This window comes from Erigeron canadensis, chromosome 4, assembly GCF_010389155.1.
Source record: "Erigeron canadensis isolate Cc75 chromosome 4, C_canadensis_v1, whole genome shotgun sequence".
In the NCBI taxonomy this organism is placed as follows: domain Eukaryota; kingdom Viridiplantae; phylum Streptophyta; class Magnoliopsida; order Asterales; family Asteraceae; genus Erigeron; species Erigeron canadensis.
This window is the reverse complement of record NC_057764.1, coordinates 28,211,137-28,237,136: the sequence shown is the minus strand read 5'-3', so window position 1 is coordinate 28,237,136 and position 26,000 is coordinate 28,211,137. Positions and strand designations below refer to the sequence as shown.

Here is a 26,000-nt window from a genome sequence, read left to right as displayed (position 1 = left end):
CTTACAGTATCAAGTATTGGGGTTCAAAACATAAGATCTTGGATTCTGGATCTTAGGATATGCTTATCAAATCATATAGCATAGTACCCGCATAATGCGGTGACAATGGCCACGACGACGGCGGTCTGGTGGTGTCAACGACGTTTGGTGATAGCGGCAATGATGGTGGTAATTGATGTAAAAGTATGTAATCTAAAGAGGTAGTGAAAAAGTTTTAGAAGATAAGGGCTTGATTGTGTAAATTAGTTCTATAAGGGTAAAATAGTAATTTCACATTTTTAAAAAAAAAAAAAATCTTTTCAAACAAAGATGTATAATTTTTAGATAATAGTATAGAAGTATAGATAACTAGTCTGGTATTTATATCTTAAATATGGATAAGATCTTGACCTCTAAGATCACCACTAATTGTTTTTATTTTTTAAATCTTGATCTCCCTTCATAAGAGCATTTGTAGACCAAGTTAACTTTTATAATCAGAGTTAAGCTACTAAAAACTTGTGGAAGAAGGTCCTATAACGTTCAACATAACGATCAAGACATATATTAGCCAATATCCAAGATTTTTAGAGATTATTTCTTATAAGTATTTGAGAGGGGCTAGTGATGAATAGGTTGAGGCATTCCGCCTTTCACAACAAACACACACACAAAACACCATCATTCCAATACTTAGATTATGCTCACAACATATATTCATCTCTTAAAACGATCACTTGTGCTATTGTATTGTAATTATCTTAAATTATTAATGACAGTCCTATGGGATGTCATGAACGTGTATAAGATAATTGTAATTTTATCAAAAAATTCAGGGATGAACTTTTGATATGAGATATATACATTTCCTTTTATGCACGCTAACGATAACCCCTAGTGACGTAGTTAGCATTTTGCAACAAACAAAGGCAGGGACGATTGCTCTCTCCCGAGTTTCATATATCCTCGTGCCGTTTCATTACGTTTGCAACTATCTTTACGTGTTGCTTTCGTTAAGGCATAGTTACTTTCAATCAGCTTTTGTAAGTTAAACTTTATTTTTGCAAACTTGGCTACATTTAAACGCCTTATCTAGTCTTGCTTTATGTTTTTACTTTGTTTCTTCACATTTTCATCAGTGTCATTACATTTTAACGTACGTTACTTGTTTTAAAGATCTTACGTACTGCCACTTCACGAGAGAAAATTTGGGCTGTTGCTCCACATGTAAAGAATCCACAATTAAATTATTTACAATCACAGTTTAAGCATAGTGAAAATCAAGACCTAAAAGATACACAAATACACTAATATTTTCAAAATTGTAAACAAAAATGTGTCGGCAAGCAGTTGGCCGGCATGTATCTTGATGATTATAAGTACATTGTGCCAAACATTTATTTCTGATGTATACCCGTACGTGTCCTAATTAGGGATGTTCACAGTCCAGATTGACCTGGTTTTGAGTAAATCTCAAACCAAAATAACATCTCAGTTAAAAAATATATCAAACCAGATTGGTTGACACTATTTGAAACTAGCTAGGATCCTGTACAAATCCGGTTTGGTTCACCATTTGGCTTAATGAAATAATGAGTTACCTTCACTTTGTTGTTTTTGTGTTGCGCTTAGTTCCACGTGAAATAATGAGTTAGTTCCACCATGTGTCAAGTTGGTCCAGCCGTTTAACGGTTTAGCCTGCATTTTACCTTTGTCCACATCATTCTGTCTCTCAGCCATTTCCTAGTGGCGCAGCCCCATACGTGAAATTGAATCAGCTAAAACGAGCGTGAACTCCTCAGTTATCAACTCGTGTTTAAGCTTAATTCGAATATATTCTTTAGGTTTCAAGAAAATCAAAATCACATATGAATGTTGTTCATAGTAAAAGTGTTATTATGAAAAAAGATTGCTGGTTAACAGCTGTGTCAGATATTAATGTAAATCTGAGATATAACTTACGATGTATCATAAGAAAATTGCAATAATTCATAGTTTACTTGTGTCAAGTGGCACTTGGAGTTCCCCCAAACACTTCAGTAGGAAATCACAAATAAAATATCCCAATGAAGTGTTCGGAGGATCTCTAAGTGACACTTGACGATTCCCTTCATCACTCATATGCATTAATCTAGCTTAATGGTGTCAGGTGGCACTTGGAGTTCCCCCAAACACTTCAGTAGGAATTCATAAGGAAGATATCCCAATGAAGTGTTCGGAGGATCTCTTAGGGGCACTTGGCTTTTCCTTTCATATGCATTCCGTTGTAGTTGACGATCCATTTGATAAACATACAGGCCATAATATATAGGTTTATATATATAGCTAGATATATATACACAAAAGAACTACTGAAGGAATGCATCAGAGAACCCTGAACATGGTTGTGATTGAGTCTCCATTAGAAAATCAATGCTCTCACATAAAGTGGAAAAATAAAAATTCAAAAAGAACTAAAAATGAGAACTTGTAGTGAGGACAAGGTGAAGAGTGATATATTATATTCTCATTTCATCATTTATCCATTATACATGTCCAAGTTCAGTTTCAAACTAGAAGCATATGGCATATGATTTCGATACGATAATATATACATATATATGTTGATGATTGCAAAGCTTTAGTAGTGTTGAATATACCTCAACTTTTTTGATGAAAGGTCAGCTAAAAATGAAGCAATGTGAGTCAAAATATGCCATTACGGACATCTTAAGAGGCAGAGTAACCAAGATCCTGCTAGGATTGAGCTTTTTGGAAGAATCGGAACCATTAAAGGTTAGTAGGGTACCCAACTGTTCTCTTTTTTGAACGGCATAAACTTTATTAGATTATTTGCATACTAGCAAGTTGCTGGTATCGTATAGAAACTACAATAAACTTTTACGAATTTAACTTACCTAATTAATTGCAGATCTGACACAATCACGAACTCTGTTACTCTGAGGATTCTTTTTGGTGAAAGTGAGATGATCATATCTATGTGACCAAAACTGTTCTAACTGGTTAATCTCGGTTACATTAGGTTTTAATTAGTCTACTTAATTTGACAAAGTTTTTAATAAAGGCAAAGGCCGTGTTATTAAGGCTGTTTTTGGGCATTTTTTACTCCACTTTTATCAGCAGCTTCTGTGATGAGAAGGAAATTTCCATCTATTTGTTTTTGGATTATATCAAATCAATATTTTTTTCTCCTTAGTAACTTGGTTTAGCTGATTAATTAGCGTGAGTTATTTTTACCCATCTGATGTTGCGTGAACTACTTAATTATCATTTCCAATTAAGTTTCTTTTACTATGGGTCTGATGCATAGGTAGTGCCTTTTGTCGAATTCGAAGTTCAAACCCTGGTTAAAACGTAAAAGAACACAGTTGACAACGCACAAACTTGAACAGAAAAAGAACACAGTTGGCCAGATCAACTTTATCTGCTTAGTCCATGATAAAATTGGAGACATTTTATTGATTTTTGATTTATAAACAAGGTTTACATTAATTATATCGGACTCAATAACTCAATGACATAGTTACTAGAAAACGCCGATACATAGTCCCTTATACAAACTTTTCTCGACTTATGATACAACATGTTTTAGGCTCCAATCACGGAGAAAATAGATATAGTCTGTAAACTATGGTAATTCCCTTTGTGTGGTTCTAGAATTAATAGAAATTTTAACCACTGATACAATAAATGTCACTTTGAGGGAGTAAATTGTTGGGTTAACTCCATATATTATTGTTCACTAATTCACTCGGTGTTTTTACCTAGCTTCAAATCATGTTATAAAACCATATCTCTTTAACCCTTAAGATGAGATCATGAGCTACATTGTTATGCTTTTGGCTAAGTAATATATATATATATATATATACATATATGCGCTTTACCTTCTCACAAAGAACATTTGTACATGCATTAATCAAAAGATAAAAACAAAATATTAGAGCATGTTTACTTTGATATTGGAACTGATGATGTCCATCTGCACAATTTTAGTTACAATATGTTCATGTCAATCTGTACCTATAGTGCATGTGTATATATCCACATTGTGATGTATATATGTGTGTGTATTAATCTAGATTGCCAAACTGGTGAAATCACTTGCTTCACATTAAAGTAACACTCAATAACGTTTACCACAGGTATGAGGCTTAAAATACCATCATCAAGCTAGTGAACAGTGTAGGAGAGAGTTGAGATGTAGGCAGTCTTACGCGTACTTAAGGTAGGGGTAAGAGTTTATTACTAACAATCAATCAGATTTAGAGTTACAGAGTTACAGATATAGCAACAATGGTACTTAATTACCAGTTTGATTACCAATCAATCCAGATTTACGGATGACCAGTCATGTCTCTGCGGATGAAAACATTCAACGGATGAAAACACTTACTAGGGCCCGAAATCATCATACCCATCTTTTGGAGGGGTGAAGTTGTAGAGTATAAGCTATATTTTTTTTATTTCATATATTAGTCCTCAAACTTTATGCCATATTACATATTTTATCTTGAACTTTTGGACGGGCCAGGACCTCACTCAGCTGAAGTAGTACTGCATGCCAATGCTATTCCGTCTCAAATTTCATGATTATTTTTTACCAATGCAAAATTAGGAGAAAAAAAATGGTAAAAATGTTACTTGTGTAAGTGTTGTGTTGAGTGAAGATTGCTACAAACCCACAAATTCATATCTTTATTTACTTAAAATAATTCCTACAAAGTGTTATTAGCCATGCACATCACTAGTTGTTTGCTGATGTCAAGTGGCACTTGGAGTTCCCCCAAACACTTCAGTAAGAAATCATAAGTAAGATATCTCAATGAAGTGTTCAGAGGATCTCTGAGTGACATTTGACGCTCCTTTCTTAGTATTCCTTTGTAGTTACCTGATGTGTTGTTAATAAACAAGTTTTGGTTGCACACGCGTACATATATATATATATATATACAGAAAAGAGCTGAAGGAATTGTCCACTTTAATAACATGGATACATCGGAAATTTGAAAGTGGTTGGCATTTGGTCTCTATTAGGAATTAATGATTTCTATTTTGCACACAAAGAGAAAAAAGGTATGAGATCGAATAAGAGATCGATGTTGGGGAGGACAAGTGGTATAATATTCTCGATCATTTTAACATATATATCGCTTATACCCGTCTAGGTTCAAATGTAGCATTACAAAAGGAGGATATTAAATACCCGTCTAGTTTTGGTTTCTTTTGGCCCCATGCCATGTATGTTTTTGAGGAAGTTTTCCAGTTAGTCTTCGAGCATATATATATTATTTGCTTTTCAATTATGATTCCCTCCGATGATATTCAACCTGTCATCGCAAAGTTGAATAATCTCAAATTAATATACTGATTCCATCAACATCTAGAATATAATTAAATAAAATTTTTAATACTCCGTACTATGTATATTTTTTACTAATATATACTTGTATCAGTTTAGTTTAAATTAAGTTAATCGACCCACAAAAAAAACTTCACTTCTCATTCGGTACCTTAGACATAAACATCCATTTCTGAAATTAGTTTAATTGCTTACCGGCCTGATCGAGTGTTATTTTCTCAAATGTTCATTTTTAAAATTACAATATAATATATATAATGCTAATTAAGTTATGGGTTAAGTATCTGAAAGTGTAAGTAACTTCTACATTTTTCCTATTGTGTGAATGTAACTTTTATTTAGTTAATTGTATGTAACTAACCTATTAAATTTGAACGATTAATGTAAAATTTTTACGTTGACTAATCAAAAACTTCTACGTGTCAGCTCATATGGTGTGTCACGTATACACTTTTACATTAATCGTTCAATTTAGCGAGTTAGTTATATACAATGAACTAAATGAAAGTTACATTCACACAATAGAAGTGTAAAAGTTACTTACACCCCTAGATACTAAACCCTTAAGTTATAATGCTTCACCTTTTAATTAAGAAAATGTTGTACGTAACGAATGATTTATCATATGATATGATATTCAGTAATCGCATAATGCTAGCAATTCACTATATATTAGAAAACAATCATAACTAAATCGTTGTGCTAAACTTGGAATAATTAAGTCGTTACTATATGTTATTGTATGCAACGAATTAGAGAGAAATGATACAAAGTCATCACTGGCGGAGCTAGCTACATGAAGATCGGTCACAATATTTATAATATTCTATATTTCTAGTATGTTTTAATTTTATGTATTAAGGTTTTTGATCTTCAGAGTATCCACCTAGCTAGATTCGAGTCTCACTTTCCAAATTTGTGTGGTCGATTAATAGGGGTTTTGATCGAGAGTCTTGTTTTCCAGACATGCGTGTAATTTAAGCATAAGAATATGATATAATGCCGTTCAAAAAAAAAAATTCAAGTATATGTATATATATATATATATATTAAAAAAAGTTAAATTAATTAATCTTATGTCATTGACAAAGTAAAATAAATTAATATGCATGTATATGACTAACAGATATTGTTAATCATGACTCCAACGTACTTAATTTCTGTTGATGACCAAAAAAATTTATTTATATTACTAATTAACAAATATTTTTAAGCTGTTACGTAAATGCATATGAAATATAGTCAAGGAATACAACTTTTTCGCTTAAATTTTGTAATATAGCTAGTACGTGGTCTATTATTTAACATTATTATTTTAGAATACCTACCAATATATATATAACAAGGTCCTAAATTCATTTCTAAACGAATAGGAACCCTTGGATAAATTTCAACTTTGATTAAGAACCCTTAGATCAAATTTAATTATTTCAACTTTTTAAAATGACGATATTAATACTTATACTTTATATAATTAGACAAAAATCCCCCCTATGTACAACTAAATAAAGGTATTTTTTATTTTAAATTGAATTAGTATTGTTAATACGTGACTTTTTTATTTATTTTAATAATCATCTTTTACACTTTCCTTCTTATATATATACTTTTAATTTAACTTAAAATAATACAATAATAATAATACAAGCAAGAAAAGAAAGTTTTATTTCCTTATTGATAAGCAACGATTTCGGCGGCCACCTCAACTGATACAGGAATCTCATTAATGTAGATTATATTTGTTATTTATTTTGGATCTACTATATTTGTATTACGAGTATACATTTGTTTTCCTAATAATTTTAATTTATTTATAAGGTATCTCTTCTATGTGGATTTTATTTCTTTATGTATTTATTTATGATCTACAATATTCATATTATGTTGATTTTCCTAAGTGATTTATTTATTTTGAATCTATCTATTATGTTTTACAAATTTTTCATTTTAAACCATGAACTTTTATTCTGTTTGCAAAACTATTATTAGTGTTTTTTTTTTTGATGTAATACTTTATTTTTATTTTTAATTTTATAACTAAAGTATATTTTTTTTTATAGAATGCAACTATGTTTATCTTCGTATCTGATACTTTAAAGTTTAGAGTCTAAACTAATATATTTATTTGTAGACAATTACCAATAAAAATTAATTTTTAATAATATATTTTATAAAGAATTAAAATCAATGAGTGTATATAAATTTTTTAGAATTATTTTGTTTTGTAATCATTTACTTATATATTATCCAAATTGAGTCATTATACTGTTGATTTTTATAACCTCATAATATTTATGCATAAACTAAATTGAATCTTAATACAAATTATCTACTAATTTAAAGTTCATAAAAACAATGTCAAAAAAATTAAAATCCAAACATGCATATTATTTTAAAATGAGCTTATACTAATTATTACTAAATAGCTATTGACTTCGATTCTTCTAGGCTTCTAAAGTCCTATTACCAAATAGTCCCTTAAATTGGTAGATATTTAGTCAATGACAAATTTAATTCTCGGACATGTAACCTTTTAACAAAAACGTATGTGTTCCTAAAAGAAAACTTATGATATAATTTAGTTTTGTTAAAAATTATATATTGGACAAAAGATTTAATGCTTTTAATGATGGTTGTCGATTTTGAATTCAAATTTAGGTTGGAGTATATACAATATTTATCTATCTATTTTGGATGAATTTAAATATAGTTTATATAGTCTTTGGAGATGTAATACATCAAAATATAAGAGTTTAGATAATAATTTAAATTATTGACCCGCATTAAATGCGTGTTATTATACTTTCTAATTATTTAAAGTATTTGGTTTAATTTGGAATGTATTTAAATTTTAATAATTCAGACCATTGTTTATGTATTTGAGGGTAAGTTGTACCCTGTTGTGAATTTTATTATGAATCATGTTAATTTATAGATAATAAATAAATACACTATTATGGTTTAAAGCTAATTATTTGATATTTGATCTTGTACAAATAAGGGCCGGTAATTTGTTTATTTCGTGTATTACTTGGATTTTAAAAGTATTCGCAATGTTATCTTTTTTTAAAATTTTGTTACTAATAGGCATTACATTTATAAAAAAACAAAGCATGTAAAAATGTTATTTTTATAGAAAACACACATGACAATGTCATTTATTATATGAAATTTTAGGATATATTTCATGTAAAATATAGGGAGTTAATTGTACAAATCATCCTTGTGGTTTGCACATTTTTGTGGTTTTCGACCCTCTAAGTTTTTTTTAGTGACTTTCGTCCTTAAAGTATACACATTTAGCAATTTACATCCTTATGAGGGATGTAAGGTGCTATAAAAGTTTGCACGAAGTTTGAACACTTTTTGTGTTGTTCATCCCTCAAAATGATGTAAAGGGTTAAAAAATGGTTACTATATGGACGAAATTCACTAAAACAAACTTAGAGGGATGGAAACCATGAACATGTGCAAACTACAAGGATGATTTGTGCAATTTATTCTAAAATATATAGTTCAATTTAGTCTGGTTGTTCTTAATTTAGCATCGATGTTCAAATGGATATGACATGTGGTTCAAAATCCGGATGCCATTAGAGTTCAAATCATCAATGTGATTCATTGTTCTGAGTCTAAGTTCCCGTGTAAAAAAATTGATAATAGTATTTGGGTAAATATATGTTCCTCATTCTCTGAGCCACACTCTATTGTTAATCCTATATTCCTCTTAAGATGTTATCAAAGAACTGTTGGAATGAAAATAAGATAAGATTTGGGAATGATCATTGGTTTGATAGTGGCAATCTCACAACTTGGTTTAAAAGGTTGTATGTTTTGACACGGTTTAAAGAATGTTTCGTGTGTGATATTTTTGATGATATGATGAAAATCCGAATGACATCAATATATTTGTGATGGCATTGATGAAAAATAACTTTTGGCATTAATAATTTGTTGAATCAATAAAACTTAGTGAACAACATAATAAGTGTTTGTGAAATTGTCAAAGTCAAAAGAACAAATGTTAATAAATTAAAATTGAACATTTAAATATGCTAATAATTATTTAAGAAAATTGTATATTTGATATATAGATATATAAAAATATACTTACTCGCATATTACGCGGGACAATAATCTAGTTGACTTAATATAACATGCAGAAACATATTATAAATAAATTGTTACTAAATATTACAGTAGATATGTACAATTAATACAAGTGGTATTATATTAATTTTCATACTTAACATTTTTTAATTAATCTTTAGTGGCAATATATAGTTATAGTTATCATATATATATAATACTCCGTATAATGTAAAAATCCAGTAATAAAAGTATAAAAAAGAAAATACATTCAACCAAATTAATATTACGTACATGGCTTTATATATGGATTATTAATAATCAATTATTAATTAATAACGAGAGCAAGTACCCGCGCGTTGTGACGGTGAGATGGTGGAGTGATACCTAGGTCATAGAGTATGATAGGTTATAGGAGTTGATATGTCATAGAGTATGATAGTCAAATGCCTTAGCCGTACGGGCTCCACCCTCGGATTTAAAAATTTGTCGAAAGTATATCGAATGACATCCCTAATGAAAGAGCATGAAATTTTAAGAACACCCATACAATTTTTATAATTTATCGATTTACAGGTTTTGAGATAAAAGATTTTGAATGAATTGGAGGAATAAATGATTTATGGAGGAGAGAAAAAAAAGATGATTGGTTGAGATTTGAGGAGAGAGAAAGGGTATTATGGTTATTTTAGATAAATATAGAATAGATGAGATGGGTATTTTGGGGATGTACTTAAAATCAATATTAAAAATTTATAACTCAATGTTGAAAATTTGGAAGGAATCTGTTTTATAATATAGTATAGATGTATAATCTAAAACATTTTATGACAAGAATACTATATAAAATCATGGGCATTTAAATTGAATATATATGAATCGATCGACATAGCTTTTAGAAAACAATTTGTTTCTAGCTTCTAGCGATATATAAACGAACAGTACGTACTGCATGTTAAAGTTGAAAATGTCTCTTATCATGTTTGTTGATCAATTCGCAAGTAACTGTTAGACCTGTGAAAAACAGCCGAATAAATTATTGTTTAAATTAAGGGTTCAAATTAATTATCCAGATATTGACATTTAATTACTAACTTAACTTGGAGAAATAAACTACAGTAACTATCAACGACTACATCAGCTGGTTGATTAATCCAAAACCAAATCATGCATATACTGATCGATATACATTAATGAAGCATTTTAAGTTTCTTAAGTTAATGGCACAAATCGACTTCTTGTTCTTAATTTGTGTTCTCAAAATTAAAGTTTATATAGTAAATAAAAAGTATTACCAATTTACCATGCATGTATACGTACTTAGAAGATTATAAATTGTTATAATCACCATGTGAAACTTTTTTGTTTGATGATGTCAAGCGGCACTCGGAGTTCCACCAAATACTTCAGCTGGAAATTCAAAAATAGAACTTCTCAATGAAGTGATCGGAGGAACTCCAAGGGACGCTTGACGTTTATTTTCCCACAATGAATTGGTACACGTTTGTAGTTGCTTGTTGATATGTGTTTGGTGATAATTAAATTAACATGTTGTTATGATCGAGTATATATATAGGAAAATTGCTGGCGCTAAGAACTTGAACATGGTCGGTATTATGTCTACATTATATATCATGAAATATTTTTATGTTTCATATTCATCATCATGTGTTTGTATCACCTATATGCTGTAAATGGGAATATGTTCGATTGTCAACTATATATATATATATATACTAGGTTTGTTTTCTGCGCGTTGCGCGATTGTTAAAAAATCTTTTAATAAAATTCGATACAAACATTTTTAATTTATTTACTATTAAATTTTATTTTTTTTAACGTGGAAAGAAATAAAACAAAGATAAAATATCAAATGCATTGAGCAATCTAATAACATTCATATGATGAAAAAAAATTAGTACTTCAATAAAGGGAGAAGCAACAACATTGTTGAAGAAAAAGTCGGATTTTTGTTATGTATGATTGATAATACAAACTTGCTAGTAAAACGAAGTATTATTCAGACTAATTAGTGAACATTATAAGTTTTATTGTGTTGGTTTAACATTTAAAAACATGTAAACGTACATACACGTGGATAATTATATAAATCAACAAATTGTATGATATTGAATACATGTTTAATATGTCAAATGAATAAAAATAATGAAAATAAAATAAATTATAGCACTAAAATTTTGCTGGAACACAATCATGTTAATGGCATTGGGTATTGGGTGTTGTACGTAAACGTTTCATAGTTTTTAAAATTGTCTATGTCATCTTTAATTCTATATAATGGCTACATATAGAATAGAGAAATTATCACAAATCGTCCCTGTGGTTTGCTCGATTTGCATTTTCGTCCTTGTACTTTTTTTTATCCTTAGGTGTCCCTGTACTTTTCATTTTCATTATCAAACGTCCCTGCCACTAACAGCCGTCAAAAAAGCTCTGTTAAACCCCTCGCGTGAGGGTATAATTGTCTAGCCAACTTAATATACAACCACAGGGACGACTTTGATCTTATTTATCTCCCCCAAAAAGATTTTTACCCCATAAAAACATTTTATTTTATAAACCCAACTAATTACATAATACATATCCATCTTACAGCTATCATTCCATGTGGCTCCAAACAAAATCCAACACATCTATACTATACCAAATAATCATGGATAATGCCATTGCCGCCTCATTAGTTTCAGATCTATTTTTTTTCCTCCCACACGCTTCTTTTTTTTCTTCTTTATATGAATTCAAAGATATTCACTCCAGAAAATTCTTTTTGTGGGCTTATGCAAAAGAATCGAGATCTATTGAAATTTGGAAAAACATTCATAATAACCTGCCGTCGTTGAAGATGTAGATTGATCGAGATCTATATATATATGTAGATCGATCAAGATCTATATATATATATATATCTTATATGTATATATTTATCACTGTTGAAGAAGATGTCGCCATTAACACAACCTGAATCGGAGATGGCGGAGGTGCGATGGAGGAACTCAATGGCAGTGTTTAGATCGGATTTGGAAAATCTGGTTGAAAATTTGATATTTTTAAAGTTTCAGAAGTCGAGATCTTAAATCTTGATAATTATATATTCTACAAATGATTCGATTGATTGAGATTAAGCTAGAAAGATTAAGAGATACAACACCAAGTTTTGGAATTTGGTCAAATGGAATCTTGTGAGCTGACAAGTGAAATTTGGAAGTTAATCTATGTAATTTGGAATGTGGGGATGAAGAAGATAACAATGTATATATATGGACAATTATACCCTCACATGTTTTGCACATGAGGCGTTTAACGGAGTTTTTTTTACGGCTGTTAGTGGCAGGGACGTTTGACAATGAAAATGAAAAATACAGGGACATCTAATGATAAAAAAAAGTACAGGGACGAAAATGCGAATCGAGCAAACCACATGGACGATTTGTGATAATTTCTCTATAGAATAATTACCTACAAACATAAAAATAATCAATAATTTGTTTTTTAAAAGGAAGATGATACGAAGATGATACGATTAATTTAGTTAAAAGATTTGAATGTAATTATTATAAATTAATTTTTGTTTTTTTATACGGAAGAATAACAAATCTATTTATAAATATTTTCTACTTGTCGTGCAAATAATTTTTTTTAGATTACGTGCCTAGTTACTTGTCATATATAATATGTCTAAAATATAGTTAATTATTTTAAAATAATTACTTTGATTACAAAACAAATGAATTTCAATTTCCATATTGGTTTTGAAACAATTTTTATGTTTAAAAAGTTTTTCAATTTCCATATTAGATTTTGAAACAATCTTTATGTCTAAAAAGTTCACATACAGATATATCTAACTTGATAAATAAAGAATAAATATTGTGAAAAACATATGAAGATGACACATAGACTAAATCCTACATGGCAATGTTTAAAGACAACTTTAGATTGAGGTGGATAGCTTTAGAATATCAGAATTCTTATTGTTTTATTATGTACATAGATATAGATATAGATATAGATATAGAGGGGTAACACTCCGGTGAGAATACTCTTAAAATAAGAACGGTGAGAACACCTTAAAAACATCATTTTGATGCATTAAAAGTCCATAAAACTAACATAGTGCATAACTAATTATCATTATTTAAGTGTTTAACAACACATTCATCCGTCAAAATCGAAATAATCATGTTTTTTATTTTGTGCATCCATCTTGGATGCATATTCATCAAAATGATGCATCCAACAAAAAACGTGATTTTTTCGATGTTGATGAATCAATGTGTTGTTAAACACTTAAATAATGATAATTAGTTATGCACCATGTCAGTTTTATGGACTTTTAATGCATCAAAATGATGTTTTTAAGGTGTTCTCACCGTTCTTATTTTAAATCTGTTCTTATTTGATTGTCCCCTATATATATATATATATATATATGCTTTTGCATGCGTATCTACTATATATATAGATAGATGTTAGGGTCGAGATTTACACTTTTGTGTACTAGAAACTTAATTAGAAAGAGACTCATCTCGATTCTCTCGTACTAGCTAATCATTTTCTGATATTTAGCGAAGGAGTCAGTTATAAGAAAATGGACAATTATATTGTGCAAACAAGTACAAAATGGAACAATAATAATGGGACATGTGACATGTAATCATGCATAATATATGATTCATATATACTGTATGTGACATGCCGCTATATTGCAAAACGAATTTTATCTTTTGATTATATCTTATAACAAAATGGTTGCTTTAATTTCTTTCCCATGACGACTAGGAATTAATGGGCAAATAAAAAAATTCACCTTGAATTTCTGACCTCAACCTCCTGCTACTACTCATGGTGATCAGTATTGGAAATGAAATTAACAATCTCTCCAAAAATCATCTTAATATAACACTTAGTGTATGAAGCCGAGTCACCATTTTTGGTTTGAAAAGATCGAATTTTTTCTTTATAAAATTGAGTTGGGAAGAATCTCATTAATCTAATGTACATTTGATTTTAAAGTATACTGTTTTTTTCATCTTTATTTTTATCTCATTTTAATTTAGTTCAATGAAATGTTAGGGGGTCTCAAAATTTGGCGTGGGACCATTAAGTTAAAAACATAAAATAATAAGAATAAAATAAATAATAAAATAAAATAAAATGAAATTGAGTGAGAGCCGAGAAGTGTGTAAGGCCAAATTAGTTACAACCATGTCATGAACACTTTGCTGCTAAGGTATTACTTTATTATTCATGTTCATTTACCTATATAGTCGTTGGGTTAATAGTAAGGGGCAAAGAAAATCATTTCAATAAAGGCTTTGGATATAAAGAGACGGAGTTCGAATCCTGACTAGAAAAAGTTACCTATATCAATTGTCATAATATGTGTCAAGGTTTACTTATATTTAACGTATGTAGTCCTTTGTAAGATTATCTTTTAAACTAAAAAGTTCGAATGCAATCTGTCATTGGTTAATGGTGGGAATGTGTGTTTAATTACACATGAAACATTAAAGGTGTTATCCCCCATTTGTATACTACTAAAAAAAATCCCACATGTTCTGGTTCAAACAAAAAATAATAAAAAAAAACCCAAACTTTTTTATTTTGATGTTTTTTAAAAATAGTGGTTAGGAAAACAAATAATCAAAAGATTTAAAAGTTTTATAACAAAGTTTGTAAAGTATAAGATGATAAAAAAGCATAAAAAAAATCTAAAAATAATATAAAGAAAACATTAAACTCCCTTATTTATTAAATCTTGGCTTATAAGAAAAATATTCAAATTGTACATGACCTTTATTTATGAAGTCTAAAAAAATAAAAAATAAAAAACCTTGGCCTTTAATTCTTGGTAGCCTAACCCAAAACAAAATATAGATTGACAAATGAAATCATGAAAACTTTGCAGCCCATAATAGGCCCATGAAGACTTTGCAGCCCAATAAAAAAAGCAGGGGTAGCCAGTAGAGTTGAACAAGGGACCTCCTCCCCAAAAATAAAATACACAATCACTCTATCAATTTTATTACGAGTACTTAACTTATAAATGTTGATAAAGAAAAAAAATTAATATTCATAACCATCATGATATTATAATAATTTTATTAATTATTCTCTTTTAACATCTTACTAGAGGTTTTTCACTTAATAAAGTTATTGTAATATCATTAAAGAAGGTGATTATAAACATTATTTTTTTTTCCTTTATCAGCATTTGTAAGTTAAGTAATAAAATTAGTAAATTTGAAACAGAAATGATACTTGATGGAACACACAAACACAATCTAGAAATTTCTTGGGGTTATAACCGAAAGTGCACTAAAATTAAGGGGGTGCCTGGTTGGGGGGTTTTGGGGGTAGGGAATGGGAAAGATAATAATTACATATGCTTGGTAGTAGAAAGCAAAGGTATTCAATACCTAAAAATGGGTATTGGAGTATTACCCAATAAATTTGGGGGTTAAGGTAATAATTACCCACTAATATCTTCTTCTCCCTTCCTTTCTCCTTTCTCTGTCGAGCCCTGTTGGAATCCACCACTGCCACCGGGCAATACCTCCAACAGCGGACATCACCTCCGACAACCGCCAACCGACATCACATCCGACAACCGCCATCTCCTTCAACAGCCGTCACCACCCATTCTTCTTAACACCCCCACCACACATCCTCCTTCGGAAAGAAAGCACCACCATCAATCGACCATTGACATATCATCAATTGCGCGCCATAAATGATCATGATTTCAATAAATATGGGTGTGTGCGTGAATTATATATAATATATATATATGTGTGTGTGTGTGTGTGTGTGTGTGTATGTGTGCATGTATTGTGGCCGGAGAAATTATCGTCATGGTGGCCGGAAATCCTTTCTGGTGGGTGGACTGGTGGTAGTTCTGTACTATGAGATGGTGTGCGGGTCTTTCAAGAAAAAGATAAGAGAAGTGATAGAGTGGTGTATATTATTGTATCCATATGTATATATTATATAATCTGTTAGGTAGCAGAACATGAAAAAATCTTCAAATCTTCTGAGTGCTGGCGGTGGTTGTTGAAAGTTTGGAGATATGTATTATTAGAGAGGGAGAAGTGGTAAGCAAAAATAATATCTGATCGGAAAAACAAAATGAATAGCAAATGATAGTATATATAACATAATAAAGTATATAATGATAGTATTCCTTACCCTTTCCCTTTCTCATTCCTTGATGTCAACCAAGCACCCCCTAAGTATCATAGGTAAGTGATGAAGTGGTAATATCTTATTGGGAGATGTCGATAACATCACATCACATTTAGGGAGATAAAAAGTTATATAGTTTTTTCATTTGCAATACACACACAAAAAAAAATTTACCTTTTAGTATTTAGATAAAAACATAACTCATTTTGATTATTCGATTGTTAAGAGGTCAAATCATTACTCGCTTAATAGTTTAAAGGTAGATACGCAATTTTTGTTATAATCATCAACAAAAAATACATTACTGTCATCTTGCTCAAAATCAAATTTTTCGACAAATACCTTTAACCTTGTTAAATGTACGAAAATAAACTATTGGAGTTTATCTTATCTCAAGAAAATTAGTTTTTACTCCGTATCATGTCAATATATTTTTCTATAAACTTATTTATTATTTTCAATAATCTTCCCACAACTAACCCTCGATCTAACTTAACTTTATGAACAAGAAACAAAAGTCACAATTTATTATTTACCAATACTCGTATATAAAAAGAAAAATAAATAATCGTTGACTTGTCAACTATTTATTTTTTTGTATTTTATATATTTATTCACGTTTAAACAAAAATTATGTAATTGGTCACAAACATTACATGTGTGAGGAAAATTACAATAAGCCCCTTTCCCCTTCCCCAAGCCAAAAACCCTCTTAAACCCTGACACCTATTATGACACCTTTCTTCGTTGCCCCTCTTCAACAACCCTTTTATATTTTCTTCTTTTTATTTTTATTCGTACTTATTTCTCATATTTTACTGCCCTAAATTACGCACAAAATCAAGTAAATAATTCCTCTTTCACCACATTCATATAATTCTTTTTTTTTCTTTTGTGATTATGTTTAACAAACCCTTTAATTTTGTTCTGTTTTATCATGATGTAATAATGTGGTTTAATATGTTGATTTGTTTTGTGGGTTTGTAGGAAAAATGAGTTCAGCATTGATAAAGTTGGGAGCTTTTCTTGGAGTTACTGCGGTGGCAGCTAATAGCAGTTTGTATAATGTGGAAGGAGGACACAGGGCTATCGTTTTTAATCGTCTCGTTGGTGTTAAGGACAAGGTTTGTTTTATGTTTTTTTTTTTTGTTACGTTTTATGTTTTTTGTTTTGTTTGGTTGCGTTTTGTTTTGTTTACTTAATAAAAAGTTTATACATATATAATGCTTGTGATGATTTAGGGATTTTTATAATTTTATTGTAAACTATATGCTACCAAGATTTTTCATATAGCTTGTTTGTTTTCTTAAAGGTTTTTATATTTTTTTTTTCATATGATTTTTCTTGTAGGGTAGTTCTTGTCGGGTTAACGGGTTTGGGTAGGTATCAGCCAACCCGACAACCCGTTTAGTTAGTTTTGTGAAAAGCCTAATTCTAATGCCACACATGTAACTAGAACATGACCTAAACCCGTTTATCTAAATGGGTTTGCGGTTTTTGGGTTAAATGGGTTCGGGTTTGAACTTAACTTTTTCGGGTTTTTCTGAAGTATACTTTTTGAATGGGTTAGATAGTTGACCTGTGTATCTACCTTCTAGCCGCACTTGTTTTATAAACGGGCTAGGCTGGTTTTTTTCAAGTGTTGTATGTTTGCTTGGTATCAAGTGATGTTTATTCTGAAGTTCGTATGGATCGGTTAATGACTAGCATTGATGTTTTAACAGAAGTTTGTAATCTAATAGTGTCATAGTGTTGAAGTGGTTATAGTTTAGACTTTTGTTGCGTTTTTTATATTGTAAATACATGTGTTTGGATCTGAAATTTCTTATGGATGCATTTAAGGTAAAAGATGGCAAAAACATAATAGTTTGATTGAAATTGAATAGTTCTTTAATCTTTACTAAGTGGAGTGAAGAATAGGCTGAAGTAAAATCTTGACTTTGATTCATAGGTTCATTACATTGTTACCATTTATCTTCGTTTTATATGTCTCGTATTCATTTTTCGTTAAAAAGAAAAAAAATAGTTCATCTGCTTAATTCCGTGCTGCTTTTGTTTTCTAGTATGATTATATGCACCATCAATGTAAGCATTTAATCACCATATTATCTTGCGAAAGCTTATATGTTTGAGTATGTAGGTTTATCCTGAGGGGACACACTTCAGAATCCCCTTTATTGAAAGAGCCATCATCTATGATGTTCGTGCACTACCCGCTTTAATTGAAAGCGATTCTGGTAGCCGTGATCTGCAAAAGGTACCTCTCTTTTGTCTAAAGGTGGTAATTTGGATCCATTTGTTCATGAAATGGTCGATTCAGGTTATGTTTTTATCACCTTAGGTCAAAGGGGTAATATGTAAAAATAGCAGAGCAAATGGGTGGAAAGTCAGCCAAAGTGTAAATTTTATGCATATAAATTGTTCACATTTGACACACTTAACTGTAGCAAAGTTTAAAATTTGTGATAAAAATTATCTGTTTTTGATTCAACCCGGCCCATTCTTTCATGCATAATTAGTATCTGCTTTGACCTTTTACGCGAGCTCCTTGACCAGTCCATTTGGCTACCTGTACTAATGTCTTTAAATGGTTTTTGAGGAACAAATTTGTCACCTATTTTTGTGTTTTAGTTGTACTTTTACTTTAAAGTTCAGCATTTTTACTTTAAATTTCATGATTCAGGTGAACATTGGTCTTAGAATCCTTCATCGCCCGCTTCCAGATCAACTACCTACAATTTATCGAACTATTGGTCAAGACTATAGTCAACGAGTTCTACCTTCAATTATTCATGAAACATTGAAAGCTGTGGTTGCTCAATATAATGCTAGCCAACTCATTACCCAAAGAGAGGTATTTAGCACATTCTTGTACTTGACGTGAAAACACTAAAATTAAACAATCAATTTATTTTAATTTTTGTAGATCATTATTTGAATTTGCATTATACAATTTTCTGTTATGTTGCCTGGGGCATCTGACATGAATGCAGATTAGGGCACGGATGCTAGTTGATTTATTCGTTGGTTACTACATATTTTAAATAGGTTTAAAGACATGGGAGTGTAACCAACTATGACCAAAAGGCTATGTAATGTACCCATCAACTCGACTTGCTATTTAGTGTAACCAACTTTGTTTTTTGGGTTATGCAATGTAAGCAACCTGCTACAATAGGTTTCCATCCGGTTATATGAATGTATCTGTATCTATATCATCATCATCCTTACTAAAATCGCCGAAAAAATTAAAATCACGATAACTTTGTTGTTTCTTCGAATTAAGACTTGAAACTACCACCAATGGACTCAAACTTTGACCCCGCACAAACCCTGACCAAAATTTTTCGAATCAAACACTGACCGGAAAAAATGGTGATTCGCCGGAAAAATTAAAATCGCGATAACTTTGTTGTTTCTTCGAATTAAGACTTGAAACTACCACCAATCGACTCAGAATTTGATCTCGCACAAACCCTGACCAAAAGTTTTCGAATCCAACACTTGCCGGAAAAAATGATGATTCGCCGGAAAAAAAATGGTGTTTTGTTCTATAGTAATTTGCTTGTTTAGGGGGTTTTCTCCTGGGAACAATTGATGGATGATCCATATTTGTTGGATAAGTCAGGGACGGAGTACACTCAGGTAGTATAGCAAAACTAAAACTAGTCTGACTTTGTTCTATTTGAGTTCCGTTTCATTAATATCTCGTTTGAACTTGCTATTACATATTCATGCTCATATTCTTCCAGAAGAGTTGTTTACTTGCTTCAGGTGACATTTTTTTTTAATAAAAAAGAAATAAAAATTAAAGTGGTAACCAGTAACTTGATGACTAACCGGTTGCTTACATTGCATAACCCAAAAAACATAGTTGGTTACACTAGATAGCAAGTCGAGTAGATGAGTACATTACATAGCCTTTTGGTCATAGTTGGTTACATTCACATGCTTTTATCCCTTTTAAATATCTTCATATGTAGTGATAGATAGATTAGTTGTGCTTGTTTGACATATATATGGCATGTCGTATATATTAATTGGTTGGTACTCTACCATACCACTTGTTCTAAACTTTATGATTTTGTTGTTATAAAAGTCATCGGGGTAACCTTTTACCCAAAAAAAATAAATTTCTGTTATGTTTTCAGTTTCTTGAATGTAAATATAGTTATCTAAACAAGGCTACCGTTGTCTACCTATGGTTTAACCTTGTTAATTATGTTTTTTTCTTCTAATTGTATAGGCTGTTAGTAGAGAAATACGCAAAGTACTAATTGAGAGGGCAGCTAATTTCAACTTGACATTGGATGATGTGTCTATTACAAAGTTGACCTTTGGCCAAGAGTTCACTGCAGCTATTGAAGCAAAGCAAGTCGCTGCACAGGAAGCTGAGAGGGCGAAGTTTATTGTGGAAAAGGCTGAACAAGATAAGAGAAGTGCTATTATCAGAGCTCAGGTTAGCCTATTGTATCGTTCATATCCATATAAATCTAGATTTTTCTTTTTGTACAGATTATAAATCTAGATTTATTCAGCTTATTTATGTAATAAGTTATCTAAAAGCCATGTTGGGTTCTTTGGTAGAAACTCTCTTCTTCTATATGGAGGCACAACATGACTGACTTGACACAGTTATAAATAATATATGACTAATGGTCAAATACCTAAAATGGTCATTTGTGGAAATGAAGACAAAACATGGACTGAAATCGTAGTTACAAGTATCAAATAATGTTTAATTCCAAAAGGTAAATTATAGAAAGGAAAGGTCACTAGTTGAAACTTGAAAGTCCCCAAAACTCCATTTCAAAGCATGTCTGATCGTTCACTCATGCTTACTTCAAGTGGTGCGGTCTTGACTAAGCTTTTAATGAATATGACCTCCTAAACTGTTTTATTTCAATGATTTAAATTGAAGGTAGATAACTAACTAGTCCCATTTGTTTTGTAATATACTTGTACTTTTCAACCTTATTTTAACAATGTGTATATGAATATATGATATGGTTGACTGACACGAGCTCCTTGTTTTACTTAACGAATAGGGTGAGGCAAAAAGTGCACAGCTGATTGGTCAAGCTATTGCCAACAATCCAGCATTTATCACTCTCAGAAAGATCGAAGCTGCCAGAGAAATTGCACTCACAATCGCGGCTTCAACTAACAAAGTGATGCTGAATGCTGATAACCTGTTGCTGAATCTCACGGAAATGAATCTGGAAAAGAACTAGAAGCAGAATGTTGCTTGGATTTAAATACATTATGCTTAGATATCGGTTATCTGATTACCGTTACCTCTTTTGTTAACCTGATAAATAACTATCATGGAGGTCGCGATGCGCATGAAAAGCATGAGTTTGTTTATTAGAAGTTGGACATGTTAGGATATGCATTGTGAACCTCAGTTTCTGGTTGCTTAAGCATTATGCTACCTTACTAATTATCTCAACAGGTTAAGCTTTTGCATATGTTTGACATATGACTTTTGACCAGTTGTTTTTTGACTTTGGTGTTGCATCAAAGTGAGCTAGGAAGCCAAGTAGATATATGGGTGACGTCATCTATATACTGAAACAGATAAGGAGATATATGGGTGGGAAACGCCTGGCTACTAGTTTGTTTTTTGGCCATTCAGACCTTGAGACTTTGCCCCAAATCTTGAAACTTGGTTAGATGGAAGGGTCAAACAGGAGGGCTATTCAACCATTTTGGATAAACCGGTCGGTACCAAAACCATTTTTTTTTTCTTTTTTTTTGTCGAATTTGTGTTGGTTTTTCTAATTAGTAGCCTTTTTTGCACTTAGGCTATCTCCAATGGGGTGCCCTTGAGTGCCCTTGGATATCCTTTGCCGTTGAAATTTGTCTAAAATTAAGGATTTTTTGAAGGATGCCCTTACCTAAGGGCATTACTTGTCCTTTCATAATATATTTTTGTTTTTAGTAGAGGTAAAAGGATATGTAAGGATGTTTGTATGATTGGAGATAAAATTATAAAATTTGAAGAATTTGTAAGGATGTATAATGATTTGTAAGGATATATAAGGATTTGTAAGGATATGATGTGACAACTCAAGGACGCCTAAGAGCGTCCTTAGCATTGGAGATAGCCTTAGAAAGGTTCATATATAATTATATATTACTAAACAAAGTTTGCACAGAACTTCAAAACTTTACCTAATGCATTACCATTTACAGTCATTAACAACTTAATTTTTTACACATACAAAAAAAATTATATGTTGGAAACAACTCTAATCACCAACTATTTAGCCACCTCAACATGGTTACGCTTAGATTATTTACCTTAACAATTTTTTAACCATGACCAAGTGGTTAGAACATGATGTTTGTTTATCCTACGCTTCCAGTCAAATGATTTTTGGATTTGGAAAGTAGTATAGTGAAATTTGTGCAAATAACTTGCTAGATTGTTTAAAATTTGTTTCATCACGGTCAATTTAGTCATGTCATGCGGTGGTTAAAAAAGGTAGTTCATCGACATATGAAAAATTGAAAGGCAGAATCTTGAAAAAGAAAGTATCGTTTTAAGGTTTTAGAAAGTTTTGATACCTTTTTTGATATAGAGAACAAGATATCCAGTATTTAAAACTCAATAGAGTTTGAATCTTTTTATATCAGAAAGTAAGTAGGTAAGTAAGCACCGAATGATGATGATATCATATTATTTTTTTTTTCTTTTTTTTGTTTTTGTTACGGTTAAATTAAATTAGATAGGGATAAAGGCGTGGAAGTGTAACCAACTATGACCAAAAGGTTATGTAATGTACCCATCTACTCAACTTGCTATCTAATGTAACCAACTTTGTTTTTTGGTTAATGCAATGTATGTAACCTGCTACAATAGGTTTCTATCCGGTTGTATGGATGTATCTGTATCTGTATTCATTATCTTGCAAAACATGAATCCACCAATTCGTAATCACCAATCACCCGCATGTCTTCGGGAATTCATTACCAGAAAAGCCGCTTCTAGCCGGACAAACCTTACACCAGAAACCATTCTCACCACCGGCTCTACTACCCATATGTCATCATCAACAAATCTATCACCACCACGATTACCCATCATGATATAGAGATTAGATTTAGAGATGTTGAAATCCCAAAGGTAAATTAACAATTCATTACGAGCTCCAATTACATGATATATCAACAAAATTAAACCCAAAAGACATTCAATCAGGGAAGCACCAATGATTACAATCTTAGGATCGTTCGACGACAATATGTTATTCAACAACTTGTACATCATATATTGGAGCATAAGATGTTCATGTTTGATAATGACGGCTGAATCTGGAAAAGAAGTGACAATTTTTTTTTTAATAAAAAAGGAATAATATTGAAAGTGGTAATCTGCAACTTGTTTCTTAGCCGGTTGCATACATTACATAACCAAATAAACAAAGTTGGTTACACTAGATAGCAAGTCGAGTAGATGGGTACATTACATAGCCTTTTGGTCATAGTTGGTTACACTCCCATGCCTTTATCTCAATTAGTTAAGAAGGTGAGTGTAGGGATTTATTATGTTATTGAAAACAAATCAAGATAGTGAAATAGTGGATTATTTGATGAGGTTCAGTTGATTTATTTGATGGTATTTAATGGATTTTTTTGACGGTGGATTATATGACCTTCTTTGTTTGTTTTTAGCCCCATTTTTTTCCGACGACATTAAAGTAAAGATTGAGGTTAATAAATAAAGGCAATATTGTCTTTTTATTAATGTTTTTGTGAATGAATATGAAGATTCAGTGTATAAAACCAGCACCCATAAGGCTACAATTCATACATGATTACAATTTTTATTTTTTTTTAACGGCAACAATTTTATTAAATAACGACCATCTAACAAGATGCTAGAGGCTAAGAAAATACAAATAAATTTAAGAAGATCATATTACAAGCCTAAATAGGCGATACAGGATCCTTCAAAAGGAAATTGATAAAAGAGAAATAATTGTGATTGGTTGTCTATAGACTGGTGATATAGATATACGCACAAAATAATCCATTCTCAATAGATTTTGTGTAAGAATTAGAAACAAACCAATTTAAATGCATAACACGTAAAAAAAAAATTAAAAAAAAACTTTTCAACGGATAGTTTATAGTTATACATTGATCTTAGTATTAAAGAATCACAATGTCTTTTGCGGAAATAAATTTGACATATTATACATACTCACTTGAATGACAAATACATACTCTTATTATTCTCTTTATTTGAACACTAAAAGTAAATAACTTAGAACTTCAGGACTCTTTGCTATCTAAGGCTATTCCCATTAGCTCAATGGTTAAGCATTAATTTTACATGCTGCAAGTCTCGAGTTTGAGACATGGAAAAGACATTTCAAGGAATTCCACAAATTAAGTCTTACAGTAAAGCAAGTTTGAGTCACGTAGAGAGAGCAAGGTTTTATCTCAATTAAATGTCGTGCATTCGAGCGATTTAGTTGAGAGTTTCTCTTCATACTAGGTATTGAAGGTGAGAGGGTTATCTAACGCGGACCTGGTTAAGACAACGTAAGCTAGATCCTTTACTGCGAGAAGATAATTTACACCTCTCTAAAATAAAAATAAAACAATTTAAGGCTAGTCCTTGAGCTTCACGGAGTAAATGTGAACTATAAAATGTTTAACAAATGCCACTATTTTATATGTGTGGATTTCTTTTGTAGTTTGAGTGGATTTTACACGTCAATCATCCAGATCCCGTCAAAAGTAGTTGGCACTTGATGAATGATGATACGTCGATTGATCACTTACGGTTTGAAGAATATGTAATCTAATATCATTATATAAATAAAGAAGGTTATGTGGGTCCCATGCTACCTAGCATGGGAGAGTGTGAGAAAGGTTGGGATATTTGGGTGGCAATTCCCTGCTGGTAACCGTATTATATATACGGTTTTACGTCATCCTATCCTGTGAGGGTAAGTTCCTTCGTAATGTTGAAATAAGAGAAATTCTTGGGAAGTCTTAAAGGTGTATTCATTAGAAAATCCTCTGCCCTCCGTCGTTCTTCATATCACATATTTATAGGAACTTCATAGATTCCATGTCATCATTAATATTCCTTTTGATGGATTTCGTTCCTGTTATCATCCGATACAATCGATATTATTCGATTATTATTCTTTTGGATAGATATTATTCCATATATTATTCTCTGGATAGATTATCCAATATAATCGATATTATTCGATTATTATTCTTTTGGATAGATATTATTCCAGATATTATTCTATGGATAGATTTTATTCTGGATATTATCCGATATAATCGATATTATTCGATTATTATTCTTTTGGATAGATATTATTCCAGATAT

General features: G+C 31.0%; 1 protein-coding gene across 1 annotated transcript; it reads left to right on the top strand.

Annotated features, from left to right (window-relative positions):
* Nucleotides 1–17,400: 17,400 nt before the first annotated feature.
* Nucleotides 17,401–22,107, top strand: LOC122597817 (prohibitin-1, mitochondrial-like). The gene is made up of 6 exons (XM_043770393.1): nucleotides 17,401–17,480; nucleotides 17,624–17,760; nucleotides 18,777–18,893; nucleotides 19,320–19,490; nucleotides 20,883–21,095; nucleotides 21,685–22,107. Exons 2-6 carry the CDS (start codon nucleotides 17,629–17,631, stop codon nucleotides 21,868–21,870), a joined length of 819 nt encoding a protein of 272 aa, XP_043626328.1. The 5' UTR covers nucleotides 17,401–17,480; nucleotides 17,624–17,628; the 3' UTR covers nucleotides 21,871–22,107.
* Nucleotides 22,108–26,000: the final 3,893 nt, after the last annotated feature.